Source organism: Dicentrarchus labrax, unplaced genomic scaffold (assembly GCF_905237075.1).
Source record: "Dicentrarchus labrax unplaced genomic scaffold, dlabrax2021, whole genome shotgun sequence".
NCBI lineage: Eukaryota > Metazoa > Chordata > Actinopteri > Moronidae > Dicentrarchus > Dicentrarchus labrax.
The window spans coordinates 3,464,966-3,489,181 of NW_026136715.1; the positions used below are offsets into that span (position 1 = coordinate 3,464,966).

General features: G+C 41.0%; 2 protein-coding genes across 7 annotated transcripts in view; one reads left to right on the top strand and one right to left on the bottom strand.

The window, feature by feature from the left end:
- The window catches only part of rgs19 (regulator of G protein signaling 19), a 32,288-nt gene extending 22,703 nt beyond the window's left edge, over positions 1 to 9,585 (bottom strand). The window contains exons 1-2 of one of the 6 annotated variants that reach the window (XM_051424419.1): positions 9,284 to 9,581; positions 746 to 856 (exon numbers count right to left, since the gene is read on the bottom strand). In XM_051424419.1, coding sequence (XP_051280379.1) covers positions 746 to 760 — 15 coding nt within the window. In that variant the 5' untranslated portion in view covers positions 761 to 856; positions 9,284 to 9,581. Of the gene's footprint in view, positions 1 to 745; positions 857 to 9,125; positions 9,143 to 9,283 lie in introns of those variants that run through there. The other 5 variants (XM_051424420.1, XM_051424416.1, XM_051424415.1 and 2 more) reach the window with 5 other exon arrangements.
- The window catches only part of tcea2 (transcription elongation factor A (SII), 2), a 125,692-nt gene that overhangs the window by 40,066 nt on the left and 61,410 nt on the right, over positions 1 to 24,216 (top strand). The gene's annotated exons all lie outside the window — the stretch shown is intronic.

Here is a 24,216-nt window from a genome sequence, read left to right on the forward strand (position 1 = left end):
CAATATCAGTATTTTAAACTTACATATTTGTTCGAATTAGCTAATTTAAGCCAAGCTTTGTCTTTTCTCACTCAAACCATCGACATAGGAAGATAGAGTCCACTTCCTCCCACCGTACAGGAATGAAGCCAGATACAGCCGCTGCCATCTTTCGGAGCCAGAGTCTGCGCAGTGGTGGTCGGGGTTGGCACCGCGGTATCGATATCCCACCCCACATACGCCCGTCTGACTCAGCAGGGCTCAGCTGTCAATCATGACGTTAAAAAAGCTACAAATAACTAAACAGCTTGATACGAACTATCTAAAATGACAGAAACCATCTTTGGGGAAAAAATGATATATTATGTAGTTTAGCCAAATGACCCATCTGCTAACACGGAGGTAATGGGCTTTATGACCTATACTGCATCCAGCCACCAGAGGGCGATGTCTTGGCTTCACTTTTACAGCGCTGTCATGTCGTCCACCTTTATATATGTGGATGGGTCAAACAAAACTTAATCAGAACATCTCTACCAGCTAGAAAGATAGATCCGCAAGTTTTTTTGACGTATTCTGTGCTGAGAACAGCCTTATTTCAAATATTTGGCCTGTTCCTTTGCAAGCACATAGGTATTTTTGTTACAAAAACATTTCCCAGACTGAAACAAAGAAATTCAGAGAGAGATAAAGAGATGAATATAGAGAGGAAAAGCAATAAAAGGAGTCTGGGAGACAAAGAAAGGAAGAGGTGCAGTTGGTTTACCAGTACGTCCGTCATGTTGTGAGGGCGGGCAGTCGGTTAGTGCGCAAGTCGTCAGCGATGTTAGCAGGCCGGACACATGCATGTCATCCCCCCTTCTGCCTCGGACCTCTCCTTTATAAATACACACACATACACACGCGCAGACACAAATGTACGTGCCAGCAGGCATTCGCGCAAATATACCACACAGAAGCACGATACAAATGCATCACAAAAAATGTACACAGTCATACATTAATGTGTGTGAAATCCCACAAGGACATGCAGTCAAAGAACAAACACACACACAGAAAACACAGCATGTCACACCCACAAAATGTGCCAAAATGTACATTTATCCACAAAAACACAGGTGTACACAGGCAATAGCACGCACACACACACACACACACACACACACACAAGGAGAGAAAAAAGGCCAGAGTGAGTGTGTGTGTATCAATCATCCACCAGAATCTTCCATCTATGACACAATACTTACAATGCATTTTTAAAACTCCTGTTTTAATTCAAATTATGCTCCAATTCTCAAGTTATGTGAGAGAAAAAGTGAGTCAGGTTCTATGAACTTCTCCTATGCAAACATTCCGAGGATGTCCTAACAGGATTATTTAATCAAGAGCTACAGAAAGTCTTCTCTTGGGACATCACAGTATGTCATTACTACTTCCCATCAAAGATGACGTGTGTTACATTCACACATTAAAACTCCATTAAGCGAATGATTAATATTAACGCTGAATCAGAAGCCTCTCTGTAATGTGAAAATTACCCGGATCGGTATCAGTACTGATACTGACTTTATTAAGCGGATCAGGTTTCATTATGAAATTTGGGGTTTTAAATTTATTAACTCACTGCTGGCTCAGAAAGGTATCAAAAGGAACTCAGTGTTGGCAGATAAACTGAGCTGAGGTATCAGTAATAAGAGAGAAAAAGTTGGATCTGTGCATCCATGACTAAGACACCAGTGAATATGTATTTTAAAACGAGGGCAAACATGATTTAATACTGATCACACCAGGGCTGTAAGGCCAGAGAGCGCTGGCTTTGCAGAGAGCGGCGTCTTCTCGGCAGTTACCGTTTTGTGCGCTGCTAATACGCCCTGGACACCTCACGTTTTAGATTCTTGGAATGACTCACATTTTTTTGAGGATAGCTCTGAACGCCTCGAGTTAAAACATTTTTAATTCAGAGCAGAAAAGTGTCCAACGGCATTCAGATTTTTTTAATTTAAATAAAAGGTAAAGTTATGTAAGTTTATTTCTACTAAATCATGGTTAGGCTAAGGACAGGTGAAATTTTAGGCTTCAACATAAAGAAAGCAGTGTGGTCCACCTCACATTTTGCAACCTCTATGTGATTGGGGCCTAACACTAGTTCATACTGGGCCAGACCAAGGCCAAAACACCAACAAATATTCATCTAAAACAGGGTTTAACATTATATACCGCTGGACCAGGGCTTTAACACCACTTCACATTGGACCAAACATGGACTAAAACTCCAATTCATATTGGAGTGGGCCGAGGCTTAAACACCAGTGCATTTTGGACCAACCCCCAGAGTTAAATAATCAGTGAATATTGGATTATACCAGAGCTAAAATGATACAGAAAACAGAAAATAGCTTCAAACCAAATTTTAAATGTGCATAGAAAATCTAACATAACACTGTTCCACAATCCAATTTCACGACGTCAAAAACGGTAAAGAAAAAAAAAATGAAAGAATGCATGTGTGCTCACCAAAGCTTTCCTTAATAAAGATGAGTTAAAAAGCTTGGCGTTATGAGGTTTTTAAACAGCAGCTGCCCTTTGGAAATGTACCTCCATGGTTCATTTTCCTTTGAAAGTTGAACTCCACATTGAAACCATGAGACAGAGATTAGTGGCAAGGTTGTTGCTCATCATGCCAATTAGTTTAATAAGGAAAGCTAATGATCCTAAGAAGTCATTTTGGAGAAATAGAAAGGACTAATTTAGGGACTTCGGCCTCCAACCTGACAAGTGTGGCAGCCAAACAAGACTTTATAAGCAGAGATTTACTATTAAGTTAAAATCTAAATGTCACTGGGGTCACTGGGATCGATTTCAATGTGACTGGGGTCACTCCAGTTATATTTTAACTTATGGAGACTTGTACCACTTTGAGGGGCCTTCCCTGTTCTGTTTTGATTTGATTGTACAGGATTGCTATGTAAAGCTAAATTTGAAGTTTGAGGACTTCATTACCCAGATATCTTGTCAAGATGACAATGCTTAAAGCCACATTAACACTGACACTGTTTTGCCTTTATTGGAAGTGAAGAGAGAGGAAACAACAAGATAGGGAGGGGGTGTGCGGTACAACAAACATCCCCATCTGGAATGGAACTGGGAACATAGCGGCGATACAGTATTTTAAGAACATGTAAACAAAGACTGATGCAGGATTTTTTAAGTTTTGAGATTTTTCTTTGGCTGACATACGGCGTTTCCACTCAACGTATTTGCAGTGCGTATGTATTGCTTGAATTATAATATTTTTAGATCAGATTTCATAAATCTGCCAACGCAGCTCTCATCCAATACACTGATTGCATGAGGCCTGCCAAGACTTTCTGCCACTGACCACCCGACTAGTTCTGAGCAAATGAAGAGAATCTAGAGATTTTAACTAGAGCTGAAAGACTTACTTCGCTCTTTACACTATGTGATAGTAGGCCTGTAGCGATGCGTCGACGTCACCGACGCGTCAACGTCAAATTTTTGCGTCGACGCTTCGTCACAGCGCTACACACACACGTGGGAGACCAAAACATTGCAGAATGGAGGACGAAACAGCAACCTCCTCACAGAATTCCCAATAACAGCCCCAATAAAAGAAACAGCTCGCTCTAAATCATCGAAGGTATGGGAATACTTCAAATTTAGTGTCCCAAACGTAAAGGTGTCGTTAGTTGCGCTCTTTGCTGTTGTGCTGGTGCGGTATACCAACTCCATTTGGCAATGTGGGAGCATCTGGGGCGGAGGCGCCCCGTTGTCGCTCGTGGAGGAGACGGTGGCTGGTGGGTGCTGGCGTTGGCTGGGTTGGTTTCATGTTTGTGTGGTGTGTTGTGTGGCTCGGGCTCTGCGCACTTCGGTGGTGCTGGCTGGCTGTCTTGGCTCTCCGTGCGGTTTGTTCGTGCTGGGTTGGTGGTTAACGTTAACGTTGGCTATCTACTGGCGCCTAGACAGCTGTGTTTAGCTAACGTTAGTTATCATCTAATGTTGGCTTGAATGGTAGCTGGCTTACGGCTGCAGAACACAGCTATCTAACGTTATAGTAGCTAATGTTGGCTGGCGTGGGCCAATTAGTCGTTAGATTAGTCGTTTAATAAATAATCGTTTATCCCCAGCCCTATGTGATAGTTATATAAATATCTCCAGGTTTTGGAGTGTTGGTTGGACAAAACAAACATTTTCTTACATTTTACAGGCCAAATGACTAATGGAGACAATAATTATGAGATAAATCAATAATAAAACATTAGGAACAGCTTTAGACGGAGCCCTACATTTACAGCTTTGCAGCTTTAAATTCACAGTCTACAGCCTCAGGAACAGCACATTACTTGTAACTCCAATTTTGGCGACTTTTTGTTGAGTTCATATTATTCCAAGAATGACATGGTCCTTGATGGGCTGAGAAAAGTCATCCGACCTCTTGATTCTTTTAAAATCCCACTGGAACCTAAAAAATGTGTGGTGGTCAAACAAAAATGAAGGGAGGTTTTTTTAGTCCCTGGACAAACATTTGACATTCAGGAGATCTAAGGTTTTCATCTGATATCAATGATGACATGGGAATGCTGGTTTTGTGTGGATTCAAACCAGCAGCAAAAAGCAACCAGTAAAACCACCAGACACAAGAGGATGATGAAGGCACACACACACACACACACACACACACACACAACCACATAGACACTAACACACACATCACTACAGTAAAGGTGGACAGAGAGAAAAAAAAGTAAGAGACAAAAACAAAGGTGGAAAACAGAAATAGCGAGAGAGACGCAGGAAGAGAAGGTGATGACCAACTTAAAAAAAAGAGGAAGCAAGCAACAGACACAATGAAGAAAGATGCAGGAAGAGGAAGTGTGCACCAACTGGCAACAAGAAGTAGGAAAAAAACTTCAAGACTCCTGATCGTGTATCAGTCAGTATCTCAGAGGTGGTTCATTACTTAATCTCAGGGTTGGGACCCCAAAATTAGCCACAGGATTGTTTTTCTGAAAGCTGATAGTGTTGATAATGGTGTCCATGGTGATGCAGTATACAAGTGCAGCTTTGGGTAAAAACCCCCCGGAATAAATGACAGATCATATAGAGGACGAATGTGGATGTCTGTGATTCCCAAAGGCGTTTTCACACTAAATGTGTTTGAAGCTGTTTGACCAAACTTTTCTTTCGTTCAGTCACGTGAGGAAAACGGTTTTACACCGACAAACCTCGCTGAGGCACCTCCAAACCAATCTCACTTCTCTTTCAAGAGGGTTTCAAGAGTTTGTAATTTGAACCGGCTACAGGAAAGGACCCCAAAACACAAGGATTTACGAGGATAAAGGGAGCGGGATGTTGACATTCGATAGCCAGCGGTTCCACATGCTTGGACAGGGAAGAAATGCAAAAACCTGTACAAGTCTGACGCCTCCTTCCACTTTTAGTTCTGATTTCAGAAGCACCTTCCTGTGCAATACCTTCACCTAAAGCTGTCCAGTATGATTCATAAAAAGGCATTTAGTGCACAATGAAGGGATGAGGGGACTGAAAGGAATAAAGGGAGGGATCAGTAGTGTGTGCTCTGCTCATATTAAGTATGCATTAATGCAACAACACATTCATTTCTGCTTTTTTGTGTCTCTTCCTCTTAAACATGCCTAGCCAGAGGCTAAACCTTATTTGGTCATACATAGGAATTATATAAGACTCTTGTCCCAGTAGGAATATTAAAGTTATAGTTTACACAAAGGTTGTGCTATACAAGAAAATGTATATAATAAGACTACTACTGGACTGCTAGGGACTAGCATGTTGGAACTTCATGGTGTCAGTTTATACATAAACATACCATCAAGTAGAGCAAGGTCACTATAAACTCACACAAACCACAAAGACACTGAGAAAGTAAAGGAATACCACGGTGATTTGTCTGAACTGTCTCAAATATCAGCTGATGGAGCTTTTTCATGCCTCACTGAATCTGTATGGAACATACTAGGGTCAGGGTTGAATTTAGGGTTGCAACTAATGATTATTTTCTTTATTGATTAATCTGTCGATCATTTTCTTAGTTAACCGATTAGTTGTTTGGTTCATCATAAAATGGTGAAAATGTTGATCACTGTCTCCCAAAGGTGATGTCCTCAAACGCCTTGTTCTGTCTAACCCGCAGATTATCCGTTTACTGTCCTAAAGGCCGAAAGAAACCAGAAAATATTCACATTTGAGAAGCTGAAATCAGAAAATGGTTGATTAAAGGTTAAAAATGACTCAAAATTAAAATGATTGGTTATCAAACTATTTGGCGATTCATTTAATAGCTGACAACTAATTGATTAATCGACAAGTCGTTACAGCTCTGGTTGAAATATCTGTGTAGCATGGGTCAAGCAAGAGTTTGGGGTTTTACTGCCATGTTAAAAATGTGCAACTTTTTTGTAAAGGTAACATGTGGAATCACTGTAATATTCACTGTAATTTAAATATATTCCTGTATAAACAAGGATCTAATACTTAAGCTATATGGACCATTTTCAGGTACTGTATCTATATTATATTGTTACAACCACGTACCATGACATTTTCACAATTTACTTATGACTTTAAAAGCTCATAATGAAATATTTATATTAAGGCACTTATTAAGGTGATATAGATTAGCCAGTGATTGGATGATTGGTATTCATCCTATCAATCAATGCTCAGCAAGCCTCAGCAAAACCATCATAGACCTACATACAGTATCTTTCAGAGCCTACTTAATGGAACAGGGATGCACCGATCTAATCTGCTGTATCAGAACCCGCCACAATAAAGACCTGAGCATTAGCCAGACTTGACTGATCCACAATGCCTCTCATTAAATTTGGTGTTTCCACTATCAGTTACATTCAGTAAGTTGCAACGGGCTCCCGACTCAGGTTTTAGCACCACAACAATCTCGTGTCTCATGTTACCTTATATAACTAGGAGGGCACTCGGAGAGCGCCGACCAACGCCAACGGTGTTTTGTTTCTACAGGGATGTTTGAGGTGGTTGGTAGTTTTATTGTATTTTTAGTCACGGCACAACATTCGCTTTAAGGTTCACTCATGCACGACAAATTCAGTTCATTTTGATCTATCCCGCAATGTTAACAAAAGTGAGGTCATCAGTGTTTCGAAATGTAATGGGTTCCTCCATGGACCTGGACTCACAAGTCAGTCTTCGCTCAATAGAGACTGAGGCCTTCTCCTAGCTTTTGTTGCTAAAACTAGGTGGAAACAATTAGCGTTAAATAAAGAACCGCGAAGGCGTGTCCTTTGAGTAAGGGGTGTACGTTTGTTAGCCACCATTCTCATTCGAGCAACTGCTTTATATTTAGAAATCCCCAGACGATGAGCAAGCACTGAGATCTCCGATCGTCCGATATCTTGGCCCATGATACACCCTTCCTTCCACAAAATTTCATGAAAATCAGGCTAGCAGTTTTGCTGTAATTCTGTTAGCAGACAGACAAACAAAAGGCACTGAAATACAATTATCCCATTCTAAAAACAGGAGGAATCAAAACTCAGATCCTCCTTCCTGTCAACCAACCAGAGAGCAACGCATGAATAAGTACAGTCTTGTACAGTAAGGGTTGAAAGATTCCAGATGCTATCTATTGTTTTGTCTTGCTTAATGGGAGCGTACAGTACAGTACATTCAAATGACACACAAACCCGTTGACTGACTCTAGCCTAGCAACATTAAGGCTACAGTCCAGTCTGCATCCGAAGCCGAGCTTACAATATGAACCAACGAATGATGCAACAAGTGACCAAGTCTGAACCTATCGTGACGTCACCCATTGGTTTGTGGAGTACCGTTTTGCAGCTGCAGTTTCAACTCGTCCGTAGCAGGAAACAATACAGTGAAACTAAAATGTGTTCGTGAACAGATTGGAGGAGAGAACTAGTCAACAACAGAATCTGGATCCATATCTGATCAGCACTGTTTGACAGTTTGATCTGAGTTTGGTGCGTTGAGCTGGACGGACTCACTGAGAATGAGCTGTCAATCACAAGGTAGCCCCGCCCTAAAGCATACCCTGCTTTATGGTCTGTTTTACTCTAAATGGGACCATCAGTTACTAAATGAACATCATGCTGTATGGAAGAAGACCTGAAACTACAGACTGAGACCAGAAACTCATCAGGAAACTGTTCACTGAGCTCATAAATCAACTGAGAAATCGGCTCATTTCTCCATAAGACTGAATGGTATCAGTGTGTTATTGCAACCAGTGGAGCTGCCCCCTGCTGGCCGTTACACAGAATGCAGGTTTAAGACACTTCCACATTGGCTTCACTTCACAGACCCAGAAGCCCTGTCTGTTCTACATAGCGTCAATGCAGCTGACCGGTGAGTCGGATGTCACTGAGCTTAGCGCCCAGCACCAAGAGCTACAGCTCAAACTAGCAAACTGCTATCTCATCTAAAAACAAAAACACATCTGTACAACATCTGTCGAATCTGTATCACAGCTGACAGCAATTCACACCACAGCTGCTTCACATCGCCGAGGAGGAGTTCTAGCCAACAGGAGTCAGCTTAAATAGCTAGCTTCAATAGTGTCCTCTTGTTGCTGAATCTGCGACACCGACGTAAGAAGAAGAAGAAGAAAATTCTCACAAAAGTAAATCACTGAGGAGAAAGAAACGTAAAGTCGTTGCTGATTTCTTACGCAGAAATACAAAACACTGCTGGTTTGACACTTTATGGCTGAGCCCTTCTCCCCTGTTCATCTCCAGTCACTTTACTGGTTCCATCTCCAAAACTCAACCAACTGACTAAACCCTGACCACTGGAAGAAAGAGTTAGATTAAAGAAAGGAAAGAAAGTTTCCCACCAATAAGCTGTCTGAGTGTTTTCTGTTAGAGGTGAAGACTGGAACACCTCCGCTGCTGTCAAAACCGTTTCAAAGTAACAGAAAAAAGACGGGAGGAGACAAAAGACAAGGGGTCGCTTGACTCCCTTCTTCCTCCTCTGCCCCCCCCCACCACCCCAAAGCCAGCCTGCCCGCCTGTTCTTGGGAAGGAGTCAAGGAGGTGAGAAGAAAGGAAAGGAGGAAAGGAGGGGAGGGGAGGGGAGGAATCACGGAGACCGACCTTTTTCCTCAACACCGCGGAGCGAGGAAAAGCCCCGCCGCTGACTGGAGACCAGGGCAGGGGAAATTAAACTGAAACCAGCACCCCCCCCCCACCCCCCCACCCACCACTCCCCTCCCCGTGTTCAGGCTCCTCTCTGCAGCCGATCAGATACTCACAATCTTGGCATTAATAAGGTCCGGAGGGCGGTATCCGCTGCGCTTTCGGAGGCACATCCGTGTGCTTTTTTTTTTTTTTTTTTCTTCCTCTGCCGCTCCTCACCGGGTGGGGGGGGTGGAGGGGGGAGGTTGGTGCGTGAGTGTTTTATTTATTTATTTATTTTTTTTGATTTATTTGACTAAATATCCTGCCGCCGCCGCTGTATCGGAAGAAGAAGAAGGAGTCCGCCTCCTCCCCCCTTCTGCTGCTCTCCTCCTGCTCGGGTTTTTCCCAGAGAGAGAGAGAGAGAGAGAGAGAGTGAGTGTGTGTGTGTGTGTGTGAGAGAGAGAGAGAGAGAGAGAGATCACCGCCCTGGCGGACAGGGGCGGCAGAGCGCATGCGCGGATTCGCACGTCCGCCCAACCAGGAGGAGACCCGGAGTTCTCTATAATAAAACTTTATGTAGTGCATATATTAAGTTTTATTTGATGCCCATGCTATTGCACGTTATAAAAGATAGTTTGAAGTAATAATTTATGCACTATACCACGAGTTTTAATGATGCATTTATCTTTATTACACCCTTTTTTTTTTTATATATTTGACATTGTTTTTTTTCACACATGTATGGATACCTGATGAAAGATGTAATTAGTTAAATGTCACGTCATAGGTGATTTATATAAATCATTTTGTTCACCCAACTTAAAAATAGGCCCATGTGTTTATGTTTTATGTATGCATGTTTTGTGAAAATCAGTTTTATTGTAGTTGCAGTTGTTCATGTGTGCAGAATATAATAATCATGATCATAATCATCTAAATATAATAATAAATATGATAATTGTACAAACCAAATTTGAATGCCTCAATTCACATGTATAACTTATATCCACATTCATGTAATATATAGTTTTTTTTCATGTATTCAGCACTAGACCAGGGACTGTTATCATGAAAGGAACTCTTTTAGGTGACACCAAATTATTTCTGCAATATTTTTAATGTGCAGAGCACTGATAAATGCTGAGGAAGTAACAAGCATAGAAGTCAAGTGACCACACAGAAATGTTCTCAGCAATATCCTGTTCTGCATACGCACCACAGATCAGAATTAGATATTTTCTGCCACAGATTCAAACCACTGGGGCCCCCAACTTCTCCTATCCTCTTCTGCTGATGATATCTACAGAAGATTTCTACAACATTACAACGTTCTTCACGGGACTCTGCAACAGTTTCCTCTGATCAGTGGACGGACGGGTGACAAAAAAGGAATTTGAAGGTTCATAAACACATGTTGAGAATCAGAGCAAAGAGTTTGTTCTGCATGGAGCCACACTCTCTCTATCTATCCATTCATAGCACCCTAATTCCTGTCATATAAGAAGATACTTTAGCATGTGACAACAAATTATTGCATATTAAAACAACAATAATATGTTTTCTTAAGTTGGTACACACTGTGGCTCTCTTAACACTCAGTGAGAGTAACAGAAGAGCAATGTAAGGTGGCTGAAGCTCAATATACATCGGTCGTGACTTTGTCCAGAGTATTTTTTTTTTCGTGTTTCCGCTTGGTTTAAGAGGGAGTACTGCAACTTTGGAACAACTAAAGGACAAAGACCTTTCAGTGTGATGCCACCAGACTCAAACTAATCAGTGAAATGTCAAAATTATAAACTTCTAAAAGGGCCGTAAGCACAGAAACCAATTGATCCATCAGCTAGATAATCAGTGGCCAACAATCCAAAACCCTGTATTCATGACTTCTTCACTGATTGTCTTTGTTTCAATTTAGAACATGTGGAGTTTTAACAGTTTGATTTGTTTTTGAGTGACTACCTCAAATGATGTGAACAGGCCAAGAGCAACAGTAGGGGGCGCCATACACCAAGGAGAGAGAGAGCGAGAGCTAGAGTCAGGGGTGGGGGGTGGTGGGCACGATCAAGCAAACAAATGATCAAAACAATAAATAGATTTTTACATTTGCATTTGACCCTCTAAATTCTAATGAAATGACATGTCTTGCTGTAATTCTGGCATTGTAAAATGTCCCTTCCTGTATGAGTATAAGTGCCTGATACCTATACTAGCACACAAAAGCAGTCCTCAGTAATACCCTGTCACACAAAAACAAGCAATTTCATGTCAAATAAAGCCAGCTGTTCTGTTTTTTTCTTTTTCAGACGTGTTCCCTGCTTCATTTGCAGTGTGAGTCCTGAATAGGTCCAAATGTGGCTTTTAAATACTCCCTAAAAGAGTTCACTGTTCACTTAAGTGTATCTCACATCACTTCCCAAATTCTCTTATTTTCACTCTTTTCCTAAGACACACGTAACTCTCTTAAATCAAGATCCTAGGGTCACAGGACGACTCTCAGGCTGCTGTTATTATTACATTTCACCTCCTTTGAGTCAGCTGCCTATAATGTTGATGATCAGGGGTTTGCAGTTGAAAGAAATACCCAGCTGCTGACTTTAAATATTTTTTTAACGTTTATAGTCACACCCCCCCTGTTGGAACACTGACCAGAGTTGGCTTTAGTCTCCACCACCGTATGTTATCAGAGGTTAACCTTTGATCGGTGATACGATTCTGAATCATATCTAGCGGCACAAATCTCCTCTGATATGTGTACGGGGTGTGAAGTCTTATCAAACTCATTTCCACAGCTTAAAGCATATCTGCTGCTTTGTGTGTAGGTGACATGAAAACATTTCAGAAGGCCATGATGTTGTAAACCTCACTAATGCAACAACACAAGGCAGGATCACACAACTTTGGGACCTTTGGGTGGGAGCGTTGACTGAATTTGAATCATTTCTTATTTGTTAATATGTCTACAATATGCTCAAATGATGCCAAAAAGCTGTAAAGTGTATAAAACCATGTATTGCAGTCCGTGCTGTTTCCATGAGTTATACTAAACCTGCCACTTGTTGAATGTCCTGTGCTGTGCCTTCTGTCACCACAGGGGGGCACTAAAGCTGCATATCAAGTCGTTGACACACAGCATTTTGAGGTTATGCAGATGGTCTGTTCTTTTGTAGATAGATTTTGACCAACAGTTGCATTTGGGATGCGTTTGCTCCCTCTGCTCCAAACATCTGAGCTGTCCTCAAAGAACCTGGTCTGAGTGGTTTTTATAACTCGGGTTCAGGTAAGAACAACTGGTCCTGTGATACACCCTGGATCCCTTTCACATTACTACGCATTACCACCAAAGTGATGCCTATACAACTATAATCTTAGAGGGATTAGTTCCATTTAGGGCTTAATTGCATTCCCTGAGGAATAGTGATTTTGAGGAAAGACTGAATGTTTCTCACTGAGTCTCATGTCAAGTTAATTTCCCTCTTTATCACTGGTGTGTCTCGAAGGACGTCACAGAGAAAGAGCCTGCAGAGATCTGGCAAGTGAACAAAACAACATGACGCAGAGGATTCTGCAAGAGAATCAAATGTAAGGAAGGCTCAGCCAGTAAAACTGTATTATGTAAAGTTTAAAAACAATTAAGTGGGGTAATTAAAAGAAGGATTTCCCAGCAGAGTATTCAGTGGAAAAACAATGCAACAGTTACTGAGAACATTAAATGAGACAAACATGAAAGATGGAGCCTTGGGCAATGACAGTGGGCGTGAAATAGGATGATTCACCTCCAGTCACTAGTTTATGTGTGAACAAAATTGAATTAGCCTGTGTGTGACATCACTAGATGTGTAAATGGATTTGCTGAAATAAACTGTACTGTTGTGTGTCAGGTGAAACCGCACCGGAAAAATAAACCTTTTCCAGAACAAAACCTTTTTTCTGGGTTTAATTATAGAGATATAAGAGATTATTACTTACATTACTTACACCACGTATATATTCTCCTGTTCAGGTCAGATTGACTTGATGATGGAAATAGAAGCTAAATATATCAAAAGGACACAAAAACAGATGTTTTCACTTTTAAATCAGAGGTCAAGTGTCAACTCTGCCACCATCAGCTAAATTGAGAGACACTGAATTAAACAATGCACCGACAGTCGGTCTTCTCTGTTCTTTACCTGCAGCTTTTTTCTGGTTCGGTTGGATGAGGAGGAAGTGAAACCTCCACCAAAGTCTGCAAAACAGGAAACGCAAACACACACCCACACGCAACTTACAATTTCAACCCACCATGCTTTTAAAGTGCTCCACTGCACATTTGTTTGCCTAAAGTGTTCGTGATTACCTTTAACCTTTCACCTTTAAATGTATTTGTGTTTGTTGAATACATAGTTTGGAGACTGGAGCAAGATTTCTGAGAATTATTCACACTTGCTGTACACACGTGTAATTATCTGCACCCCTTTCTTTAGCTTGCAGTTTGGTGTTATGACACATTTACAGTATGCTGGAGCCTCAGCTCTCTCATTAACCTTGTTTTCAGTGGCAGCAGGCAGCTGTTTTCAGCTAACAAGTTCTGATAAACCCACTGCACACTGCCTGCTCACCACCAAACAAGCCTGGCAGCTTTTTGCCTGTTAATCCAGTGTTTTCTCACTTTGTTGAAACTGAATCTCTGCGTGCTTGCTTGTGTGCACGGAGCAGCAATTAACCCATTATGGACTGAAAGAAAGTACTGACAGCTGTTGATTCTGAGGACAGACAGGATGGACATTTACAGTATCTGAATATAAATATCCTTGATCATATTGTTTTTTCTGCTGTAATATTATTTCCACACAAGTTTTAGATTTAACTAAAAATGCAACCTAGTACATTTATTCTGTACATTAACACGTGCATGCACATATCCAGGGGGGCTCTGAAGATTAAGCACACACACCAGCCCTGTCTTCTAGAAATTCAATTTATACAAAACTAATTTGCAATTAGCAAAATTCTGTTTTCTACTAACATAATAAGGAAAGGTTGTTAATTAAGATGCCTGCAAAAATGTTGATATTGAACGTATCAGTAAAATGTTCACAAATAATTTCAAATTTCTTTTCTGCCAAAACAGGCAATCAACTATCCACTCGTAGTGATATTTTATTAACATTTAATCATATTAAACCAAAGGGCATGTGTAGCAGAGATCTGGATGAGAACCCTGGACTATGGTGTGACAGTCCTGCACATTGTACGTGCATCCATCACGTTACATAAATGTAGTATTTTCAAATTGTCTGTGAACATAATCCAGGCAGGTATTAAGAAAAATTAGGAATTCAATTTATTGATATACAAACACAATTTCTAGGGGACAGGGTTGCACACACACACACACACACACACACACACACACACACACACACACACACACACACACACACACACACACACACACACACAGTCATGTACAGTAGACACACAGTAGCACATATACTCACATGTATGAATCACAAATACAGGTTATGTAATGTAATAAAAAATAATAAATGCAAGAAGTCTTTTGATCACGCAGATGAAAGACTTCAGTGAACTCTAGAAGGTACTCTCCTGACAGCTAAAACTCTTCTCTGATTCTCAGTCTGATTTAATCTAATGCCAACAAGATTTACAGATATACAGGGTTTGTCTGTCTGATCTCATTCAGATGTGATCATTTACCTATGGCAACGTGGGGAATGAAATCAGCCATATGGATCATCAGTGATTTAACTTGTCAGTGCATACAGCTTTTAATTCAGACTGCCGAGACAGTACACGTTAGTCTTCAATAAGTTAGTGGACTGGATTCATTTTGTGAATAAAGAAGACACAGACATAGAGCTGGAAAACTTAATGGAAGAATTCTTGGAAATACAACCCTACATAATAATACATAAAGTCACTTCCTTGACTGGAAAATGAGTTGTATTTAAACAGAATCCATAGGAGACAGGGTTGAGAAAACATTGTGAATGTCCAGTTAGCTGCACGTCCTTCTATCACCAAAACCTGCTGGAACAACAATAATCAGAGCAGCTTTTGAGTTGCACACAGCGGGTGTTTGGGGCTGAATGTCTTGAGGGTTGAAGGTGAAAAACACATACATGGCTGATCCGGGATTAGAAATTGTATTAAATTACCTGCCCCCCCCACAGACACCAATCCCTTCTGAATGGACCTTATGATGTGGCATATCAGACGTCACTGCAGCTTCTTCTTCGAGGACCCACAGACACTTTATTAGTGTTGTGTTAACAACCCCAAATCCTTAGGATGAACTGAGCAAGCTTAAATTTGTATTGCTTTGTTGTGCTGTGGTGGTCAGGCCTTGATGCCACCACCTTCACTGGATGTAAAGGTCCAGTGTGTAACACTGAGGAGGATCTATCGGCAGAAATGGAATATAATATTCATAGGTATGTTTTCATTACTGTATAAACAACTGAGAATTGCTGTGTTTGTTACTATAGAATGAGCCCTTTTTATCTACTGAAGGAGTGAGTTCTCTTTTACGGTGTCCGACGTGTTAAACCGCCATGTTTCTACAGTAGCCCAGAACGGACAAACCAGACACTGGCTTAGATGTGGATTTTCATGTTTTATGCAGTTAGCACTAGAGAAAGGGAAATCCTGATTCAACAGTGGAAAATCCTACAACTTGCGATATCTCTTTTGCGTGCGCACATCTCAGCTCCACACTGAGCTTCAGTCTCATTATGTTAGATGCTATGATGCCCATATCAATGTGTAGCAAAAAGGCCTGATGACAAACAGTGGGGACCCTTCTTTGATGGAGGACAGAGGTGCAGCTACTAGCAGTGCAGCTTTTGCTGGCACTAAGTTGTGCATGTTCAATTTCTTATCCGTGTTAATAGAGGTTGGTGTGTCAAATCAAACGACCGTCTCCAGGAGAAATCTTCACTGCTTCTTGCCCCTCATCACAAAGCAGAGTGTTGCTGAGACAGTCGAAAAGGACCTGGACCATCTGGACCATCCTCTGATTCCGCTCTTACACAGCATCGTCACAGCTGCCTCTGAAGCCTGGAGTGATCTTCCCCGCGGCTGTGGAGCACTGGAGGGCCGTCTTTGAGAAGATGAGCTGTTGTGGCGAGAGGGATCAGGGTCTTGGCGAGTCTCATGCTGTGGAGGATGTGCCCAATGGAGGATCAGGTTTTGTAGGGCTCCTGCTGCTTGGGTGTTTGGTTGAACTGGAGTGATGCGATGCAGCACAGAGACAGACGGAAGGTTTAGCACTGATTATCTTCAAACTGCCTACCCCAGCTTTAACAGCGATGGAGACCACAGACTGTCCACTCACACTGCGTCCATCTCCACTGCCTCTGAATTGGACCGGTTAATATAAACATTATTATAATAGTATATTATACTATACTTAAACTATACTATAGACTATTATATTTTATATCCCAAACTAAATTATACTGTATTATGTTAATATCTTATACCTAGTCTCTAACCCTAACCCCCTCAGAAAATATTAGGCTCTCCAAATACTGCCATTATTACTGCCGACCCAGCCACAGGCAGTGACAGACTGGTCCACACTTCCCAACAATTCCCATTTGGAGCCACAACTGCTGTGTTTTTGAACCATTCATTTTAAATGCACTTATCTTGTCATCACATTTTAGCTTGTGACTAATCATGTAAATATGCGCTACGTTCACGAACATGACTGCAAACCAGGCTGATATTGAATGCAATCCCATAGTTTTAGTATTTTCATTCAAAATGTAATATATATATTTTAAGGTTTAAATTAATATATTTAATTTGAAATTACGTACCACTAGAGGCAGCTCACGTACCACCAGTGGTACACATATTGAGAATCTGTGTCTTATAGTTTTTGTTTGCCTACATTATAAACTATATTTCAGATATATTTCTATATTAATCTAGACAAACACTAAGTAATTATTTCATCATATTATGTATTATTATTCTGGGCTATGCTGTTATCTACACTTTGCAGACTTTGCTACCAATATCACCACTGTCACTACACTCTACACTATTAGTACAGTAAGTTTTAATTGCTCTTGTATAGTTTCTATTTCTATTTATTTTTTCACTTTCTTTCATATTCTTTTAATATTAAATTTTTTCCTTTCTTTATTTAATTGTATTTATTTTCATCCCTGTGCTGCTGCAACACCAGAATTCAGCCTCTGGGGATTATTAAAGACTTATTTTATTCGCTAAAACTAACTCTCTGGGTCAGTTTATTTTTGTTTCAAAACTGCTGACATTTCATAAAAAAACTGTGGGTTTCAATGCACGTACACCATTTTACATCCGAGTATAAATTCTAGCAGAAAAGGGAAGGATTTAGGAGAAGATAAGACGTCACTGTGAAGTGAATAGCATCTTTGAAATGTCATGCCACAAAACAGCCCTGCTTCGGTTTGAGGACCATGAATTATTAATTTGACCACTTGATCTTAGAAGGGTTTTGTCAGCCAAGGGGTTATAAGTGTCCTTATACCACAAAGAGGAGGAGAATGTAATCCATGAAAATCACCAAAATCTCATGACCATAGCAATATGTAAGAATCATTCTTTACAGTTTATTTTGGGCTTCATCTCAGATTTCTAAACTCAGGTTTCATGCTCATTTTTGACAGAAGTTTTAAGGAGTGGTATCTAATGTTTTGGAGCTGTGACTACATGCTGTTCAGTATACAGGTTAAACACCTGCAGGATAGATGCATAAATGAGGACTTCTGTATCTCAGCCTGATTGCTTTCCATCTCCTGTCTGTCACACCTAAACACGTATTACTCAGAACAGCCTTAGCTTAGAGTGCCAGGCTCAACGAAGTGACTCACTCAGACTGAATCACTGTGTGTGTGTGTGTGTGTGTGTGTGTGTGTGTGTGTGTGTGTGCGCGCGTAAGCATGTTCATCATCAGGTCTCAGCTCCAGATCGATGTTAGTCCTTTTGATCCTCCATCCTCCATTATTATTATTCCTCCAGTTTCTGTCTCAGGAGGAGAGAGAGAGAGAGAGAGAGAGAGAGAGAGAGAGAGAAGGGGGCGTGTGAGGGTGAGACAAATAAAAAATGACTTAGCTTTTAATTTAATGTTCTTGCTGCCATTTTCCAATTTGAAAACTTGAAATCACAACTTTGACTCCCATGCTTTACAACTTTTATGACAGCCTCTACACTTAGGCCTTCGACAGGAAAGAAAAGGAAGAAACCACAGGAAGGATTTTATGTGTGTTTATTTGTGGGCCAACAATGCCCATCAGCACACACTCAACAACATGCATGCTTGCATCTCAACATTAACTTAAAGGTGCGAGAATTACATTTCAGCCACTAGAGGGCAGAAAATATATTCAAAAAACTATCCTCCGGTCTTCTCCATGTGAAGGGCTGTGGTGAGAGACTAGCTGTTAAATGAAGATGATTCTGGTTCAAATAGTTAAAAGCCCAAACTGCGATAAGTCACATCACTGCTCATTTACTGTTCCCAACAGTCAGTCAATGATGGTGTTATTTAAATATGAAAACTTTCTTTTCCTAACCTCAACCTTTTTGCGCCTAAACCTAAGCTAACTTTAACCTGTAGCAGATGTAAAAAGACTCATAATAATCCTTTTTGTCATGTCTTCTGTGTTTTGGAGAGCACTAACACATGGCGTAGTCCTCCTGTTAGCAGTGTCAGATGAGAAAATGCTAATATGGGACATTTTGAAAGGTGATGATAAACAGTTTTTGCGGTTTGGTTTGGAGAACTTGTTGCTTTACTGAAAGCTGGAATGAGTGTCTCATCTTCAAAGACTCCCTTAACACCTTTACACCTTGTTCCAAAAAACAAATAAAGACTAGTTAATGTTCATTTCTTCAGCTGCTTTACAAAACGCTGTGAGTTTGACAGGCACAGAGGAACATTGCAGCTGTTGACTCATTCTCTTTAAACCACAAGCTGAACACTCCTTCCTTCTTGTTTTTCTCTTTGCGATTTGCGTTTTCCATTACCTGTTTAAATGTTTAGTTGGTGACTTTTCATACAACCATGAGCACTCATAACAATCAAAGTGTGTCAAAGTGTGTCATATAAGGTAAGTGTAGACTGAATAGTTGATTGACGGTGGAACTCAACAATGTGTAAGCCTGGTCAGTGACAGGACACAAGTCTCTGTGATCTGTCCTGTCAGGACATGTTCATCACACCATCATCATCCTGCAACACTGTCAGTCTCCCTCTTACACTCAGCTGGAGTCTCTCTCTCATTCACACTCACTCTTGTGACAATGATAATGACATTGATACGGCATGACAGCCCCCCCCGCATGTGTGTAAATGGTTCTGAAACGAAGAAAAAAAAATACATAAACTATAAATGTACTGCCTACAGTGTGCTGCAGAGGCCTTGCTTAAATTGATGTAAGTTGAGGAAATAATGCATGTTGCTGTTCTCTGTTGATTGAACATGTTATTATCGATCTACAGAATGTGGGACAGAGGAGAAGGCAGACCAAGTTGTAAGAGTGGCGCAAATGGAGAGAAGTGGTAGAGAGTAAAAGGGAGGAGGTGACACAGAGAGAGAGTGAGAGTGTCTCCTCTGACACGGTGATGATTGGATGGATAACGCTGCCCTCAGTCACACACCAGTGTATCTGCCACCTGTCCTCAATCGGCCTCCCCCCTCTCGACCATCTCATTTCTCTAGCCGTCTTGTTTGTTTCTCTTTGAAATCTAAATATTGGCTTCTGTTTTATTCTGTTATTTTTTCAGCTTTCGACTGGATTCAGGAGATTTTTACCGTGACATTGCTCAGAAGAAGTGTTGGGGCGCATCCCAGAACCGTCTCTCCGCTCTGCTCCACCTAGAATACACGGCTGGTCTATTTTTTAAGGAAGCCTCTGAAACGCTCTCCGTGGGATTTGAAGACATGCGGATTATGAAGCAATGGAGTTGTAAAGCTGTGCCTGGTGGAATTCTGGGGTGAGCCAACAAAGCACAGGAGGAGAGGATGCTTGGTGCTCAAACACATTCAACGCAAATAGACACTGTTTCATATTATCATCACTATTTGACTGCTGCAGCTAAAAATGTCAAATATCACTCAAATATCACTACCCTTCCCCTGCTCTTGTGTTTTCACTCCCGCTGTATTTCTCCTCAATAGAGATCCATTATACTCATTACCACTCTTCACCTTGTCACCCTTCCTGCCCTCTCAACTCTACTTCTCCAGTTCCAACCTCCTCGACTTCTCGCTCACCCCCCCCTCCTTTATCTCCACTTCTCTTACTGCCTAATCCTTGGCAGTATTACGCTACAGAAAACATTCATGCTATATCTTTATGTAACAGAAACCCTGTTACTGTAATACTGCTGATTTATGGTTCTATTTGGAGCAGGAACGAAACAGGAAGAATTTTTCACTTCTGGCTCATTAACTGCAGACAGTTGGCAAAAGGTTAGCTGGGTTATTTTTCTGATCAGTTCTTTACAGCGATGACCCATTTCCCATTTCTCAGCTGTAAATTTCTACTGTGGTGGCAAAAATAAAGGTTACAATTAAAATCCTATTTGTTTAGTTGTTAGAAGTGTTCGAAGTAGATATTTAGTCTGATTGGTCGGCCAGTTGAGATTTCGTATATTTTTCATTTTTGTAATACATGTAAAATGTAGCCACTCATCTTTTGCATAATTTCGCTTCTCTTCCGGAAGCAACACAGCATTACTACCTTACTGTGTGTGCACATAACAGGGGTGCAGCTGTTTAATTCATGTGTGCAACTTTGTTCCTTATGTGGAGTTACTGAGTTCACAAACTACACCACAAACACAAACTTTGTATAGCAGCTGTGCTGTCTGCAGGAGTTTCCAGACATAAATCTGCAGGCAAAATTTATTAATTTGTCATTATGACCGTATGTGGATGTATTTGTGTGACAGCTCAGACTCACAAATCACCAGGAACTTAATTTCTTTTTGTTAGTTTCTGCAGTCTCTCCTTTCCTATTGTGTCTATCTCAATGTATGAAATAGATTCATAAAGCTTTGGAATATATGCACATTTTTTGGTCAAGCTGAATAACTTTCACCTTGGCAAATTTGTAATTGATTCTAGACATGCGTCTTTCCACTGAATTTGTTTGCAATCACACGTGTACAGAAATTTGCATCGCTTTCTGTCAGAGCTTTCAGACTGTTCTCTTATTGTATGAATATATTGTATAATATTATGACATTGACGTACAGATCAAATTATTATCAACTGTGTGGAAAACTGTTTGGCTATAAGCTATCTTGAAATGAGCTGAAAAGAGTACCTGGAGGGCAACAGGAACATGAATGTTTACTGTCACCATAGTGATTAGTGATGCTTAGACTCTGCCACTGTTTCATGTATAAGTTCCAAAGCTCACTTTCTCCAAAGCTCAAGTCCTTGTCCTTTGCAAGAGTCTGAAATGGGACGCAGCATCTGGCTGTCCTTGTTACAAATGACCCAGACGCTCCTGTGGTGAGACGGCTAAACACTTCCCCATTAATATAAAGTGACCATGACATTGGACCGGCACGGCCATAACATGTGTCCTCCTCCACATTAAACCATGGAACCAAGGACATGTCAGCTGTGTGTGTGTGTGGGGGGGTATGCCTGTATCTATGTGTTTGTCTAATTTGTCGCCTATGTTGGAAAAGATAAGTCATTACCACTTGTACTTGCAGCCTGTGTGTGTGTCCGTGTCCGTGGGATTGAGTGCGAGCCGACAGATGTGACTGAGAGGAATACTAAACAGGGCGCCGCAGCACCGTGACTGACAGGGGAAGATAAGGGCAAAAAGACATACATGGATAAACAGACTGAGAGACAGATGGAGGGATGAACAGGACAAAGAGATACATGGCAAGAGAGCAAATAAGAGGATGGAGAGATGTCAGGAATGTTGAAAGAGAGACAGCTCCGCCTGTCAGCACAAGCTGTCTGTCCCAAACTAAAGTTGTTTTTTCATTTCTAATTAGTTTTTTGGGGTTTTTATTGTTAGCTATTATGCTGTTGTATTATCTAATTTGTCCAGACAGAAAGAGTGAACTGGAACAGAAAAGGTGAACACATCCAAACCTGAACAGATCCAGACCAGGTCAGACAGAACAGAACAGATGTTCACTGGAGACAAAATGTATCAACCTTTAGTTTCCTTTTATAGTGAACTGCCTGCTTACGTTTTTAAAAGGTTTGGTTCACAAAAATACCCATATACCCCTGGTATCTACCTCTAGCCACACAGACGGGTTTGGTTTTATTTGTTAAGGGTTTGAGACATTCTCCTCCTCCTCCATCCTCAACCATCATCCCTTGTTCCCTTCATCCCTCAACCCTCATCCCTTCATCCCTCAACCCTCAACCTTCATCCCTTCTTCCCTTCATCCCTCAACCCTCATCCCTCAACCTTCATCCCTTCATCCCCCAACCCTTCATCCCTTAATCCCTCAACCCTTTCCAAATCCATTCATTCCTACAGTACACAACATCGGTTTACATTTATCCATTATGTGCAATAAACCTTTCTAATTCCATATGTTAATTGGTGTGGTCTTTGTTAGCGAAAGCTACTTTAATGCCTTACAGTAAGTCAATCAATCTGATTGGTCATTACAATAAGATTTTATCCTCTGAGAACCATGACTCACAACAAATATTATAGCAAACCAGCCACCAGATGTGAATAAAGCAAGCGGAAAATGGAAATGGTGCATCCTCTGGGGAGTCTGAATGTGTTTATGTCAATCAGCCATTACATCCGTCCACCCACCACCCGTTTTCTGCTGCTTATCTTGGTCTGCGTTTTGGTTACTACAGGCTAAACAAGCCACATCCACTAGTTCTTTCTGGGGTATCGTGAGGTATTCCCAGACATGGTTGGATATGTTGCTCTACTTTATTAAACAGGGACCATGTACAAAAACATTAATCTCAAAACGAGATTTATGTGTGATTTATGCCAGATTTAGCTAGCTAGCTGCAATCCCTGGGCAGGTACAAACAGAACAATCACTTCCTTGAGCTGCCCCAGGATTTCCTCCCAGCTACACATGCACATATTGCACACGAGGGCATCTAGAAGACACACCAATCAGACGCCTGAATCACCTCAACTTGCTCCAGATCCAGAATAAATGCGACTGTACCGAATAAAAGATGTCCCACTGGATCAATTGTTTCCTACGTTCAGATTGTGCTGTTCATTAACAGTCACATTAAACCTATGACAGACCTGCAACCAATCATCTAGCGCCCATAAACCAATAAACAACAAATTAGCATGGTTTTATTTGTGTGTGTGAGAGAGAGAACAGGATCTATTGGCTTGGGGATTGGAGGGTGTGTGTGTGTGGGTGTGTTCAACAGACTCGCCAATGTTTTACAATGTTTTGGTCAATTTCTCAGATCGATACACAGTTAAATGGGCTCATTTAATTCCCAGCAGCAGGAGACGTTTGAACACACACACACACACACACACACACACACACACACACACACACACACACACAGGTACACTTCTCACTCCTTGGATCTATCTATTACTTCTGTTACTATCTATAATGTGTATTGCTGTGTGTACAATCATTACGCTTCCACCTTTGTACACTTACATTGTGTGTTGGACATTAATCAATGTCTTGAAACATTTCAATAAGCTGTTTACAGTGACCATGTTGCTTTTTTGCCAAAACAACAAAATATGATCATTGTAATTTATTCTAAAACAACTCTGGAAGTTCATTTTTAAATGGTTGTAAGTATGAAACTTCAGTCACATGATAACAGACGGTCGTATATGAAGTAGATCATTATCCCTGTCACTGTACAAAGATCTCCTCTGACGACAGATGTCCTCCTTGATCTTTCCCTGGCTGTCCACTGACTCCTGATCACTGACCTTTGACTCCTTCCCAGTTTTTGCAGCTGACGCTGTCTCTTCCCAGTGTCCTCCGCACAGCACCACGCTGAATTTATACCTCTGCATTAAAGGTCTATTGTGTAACATTTGAGAG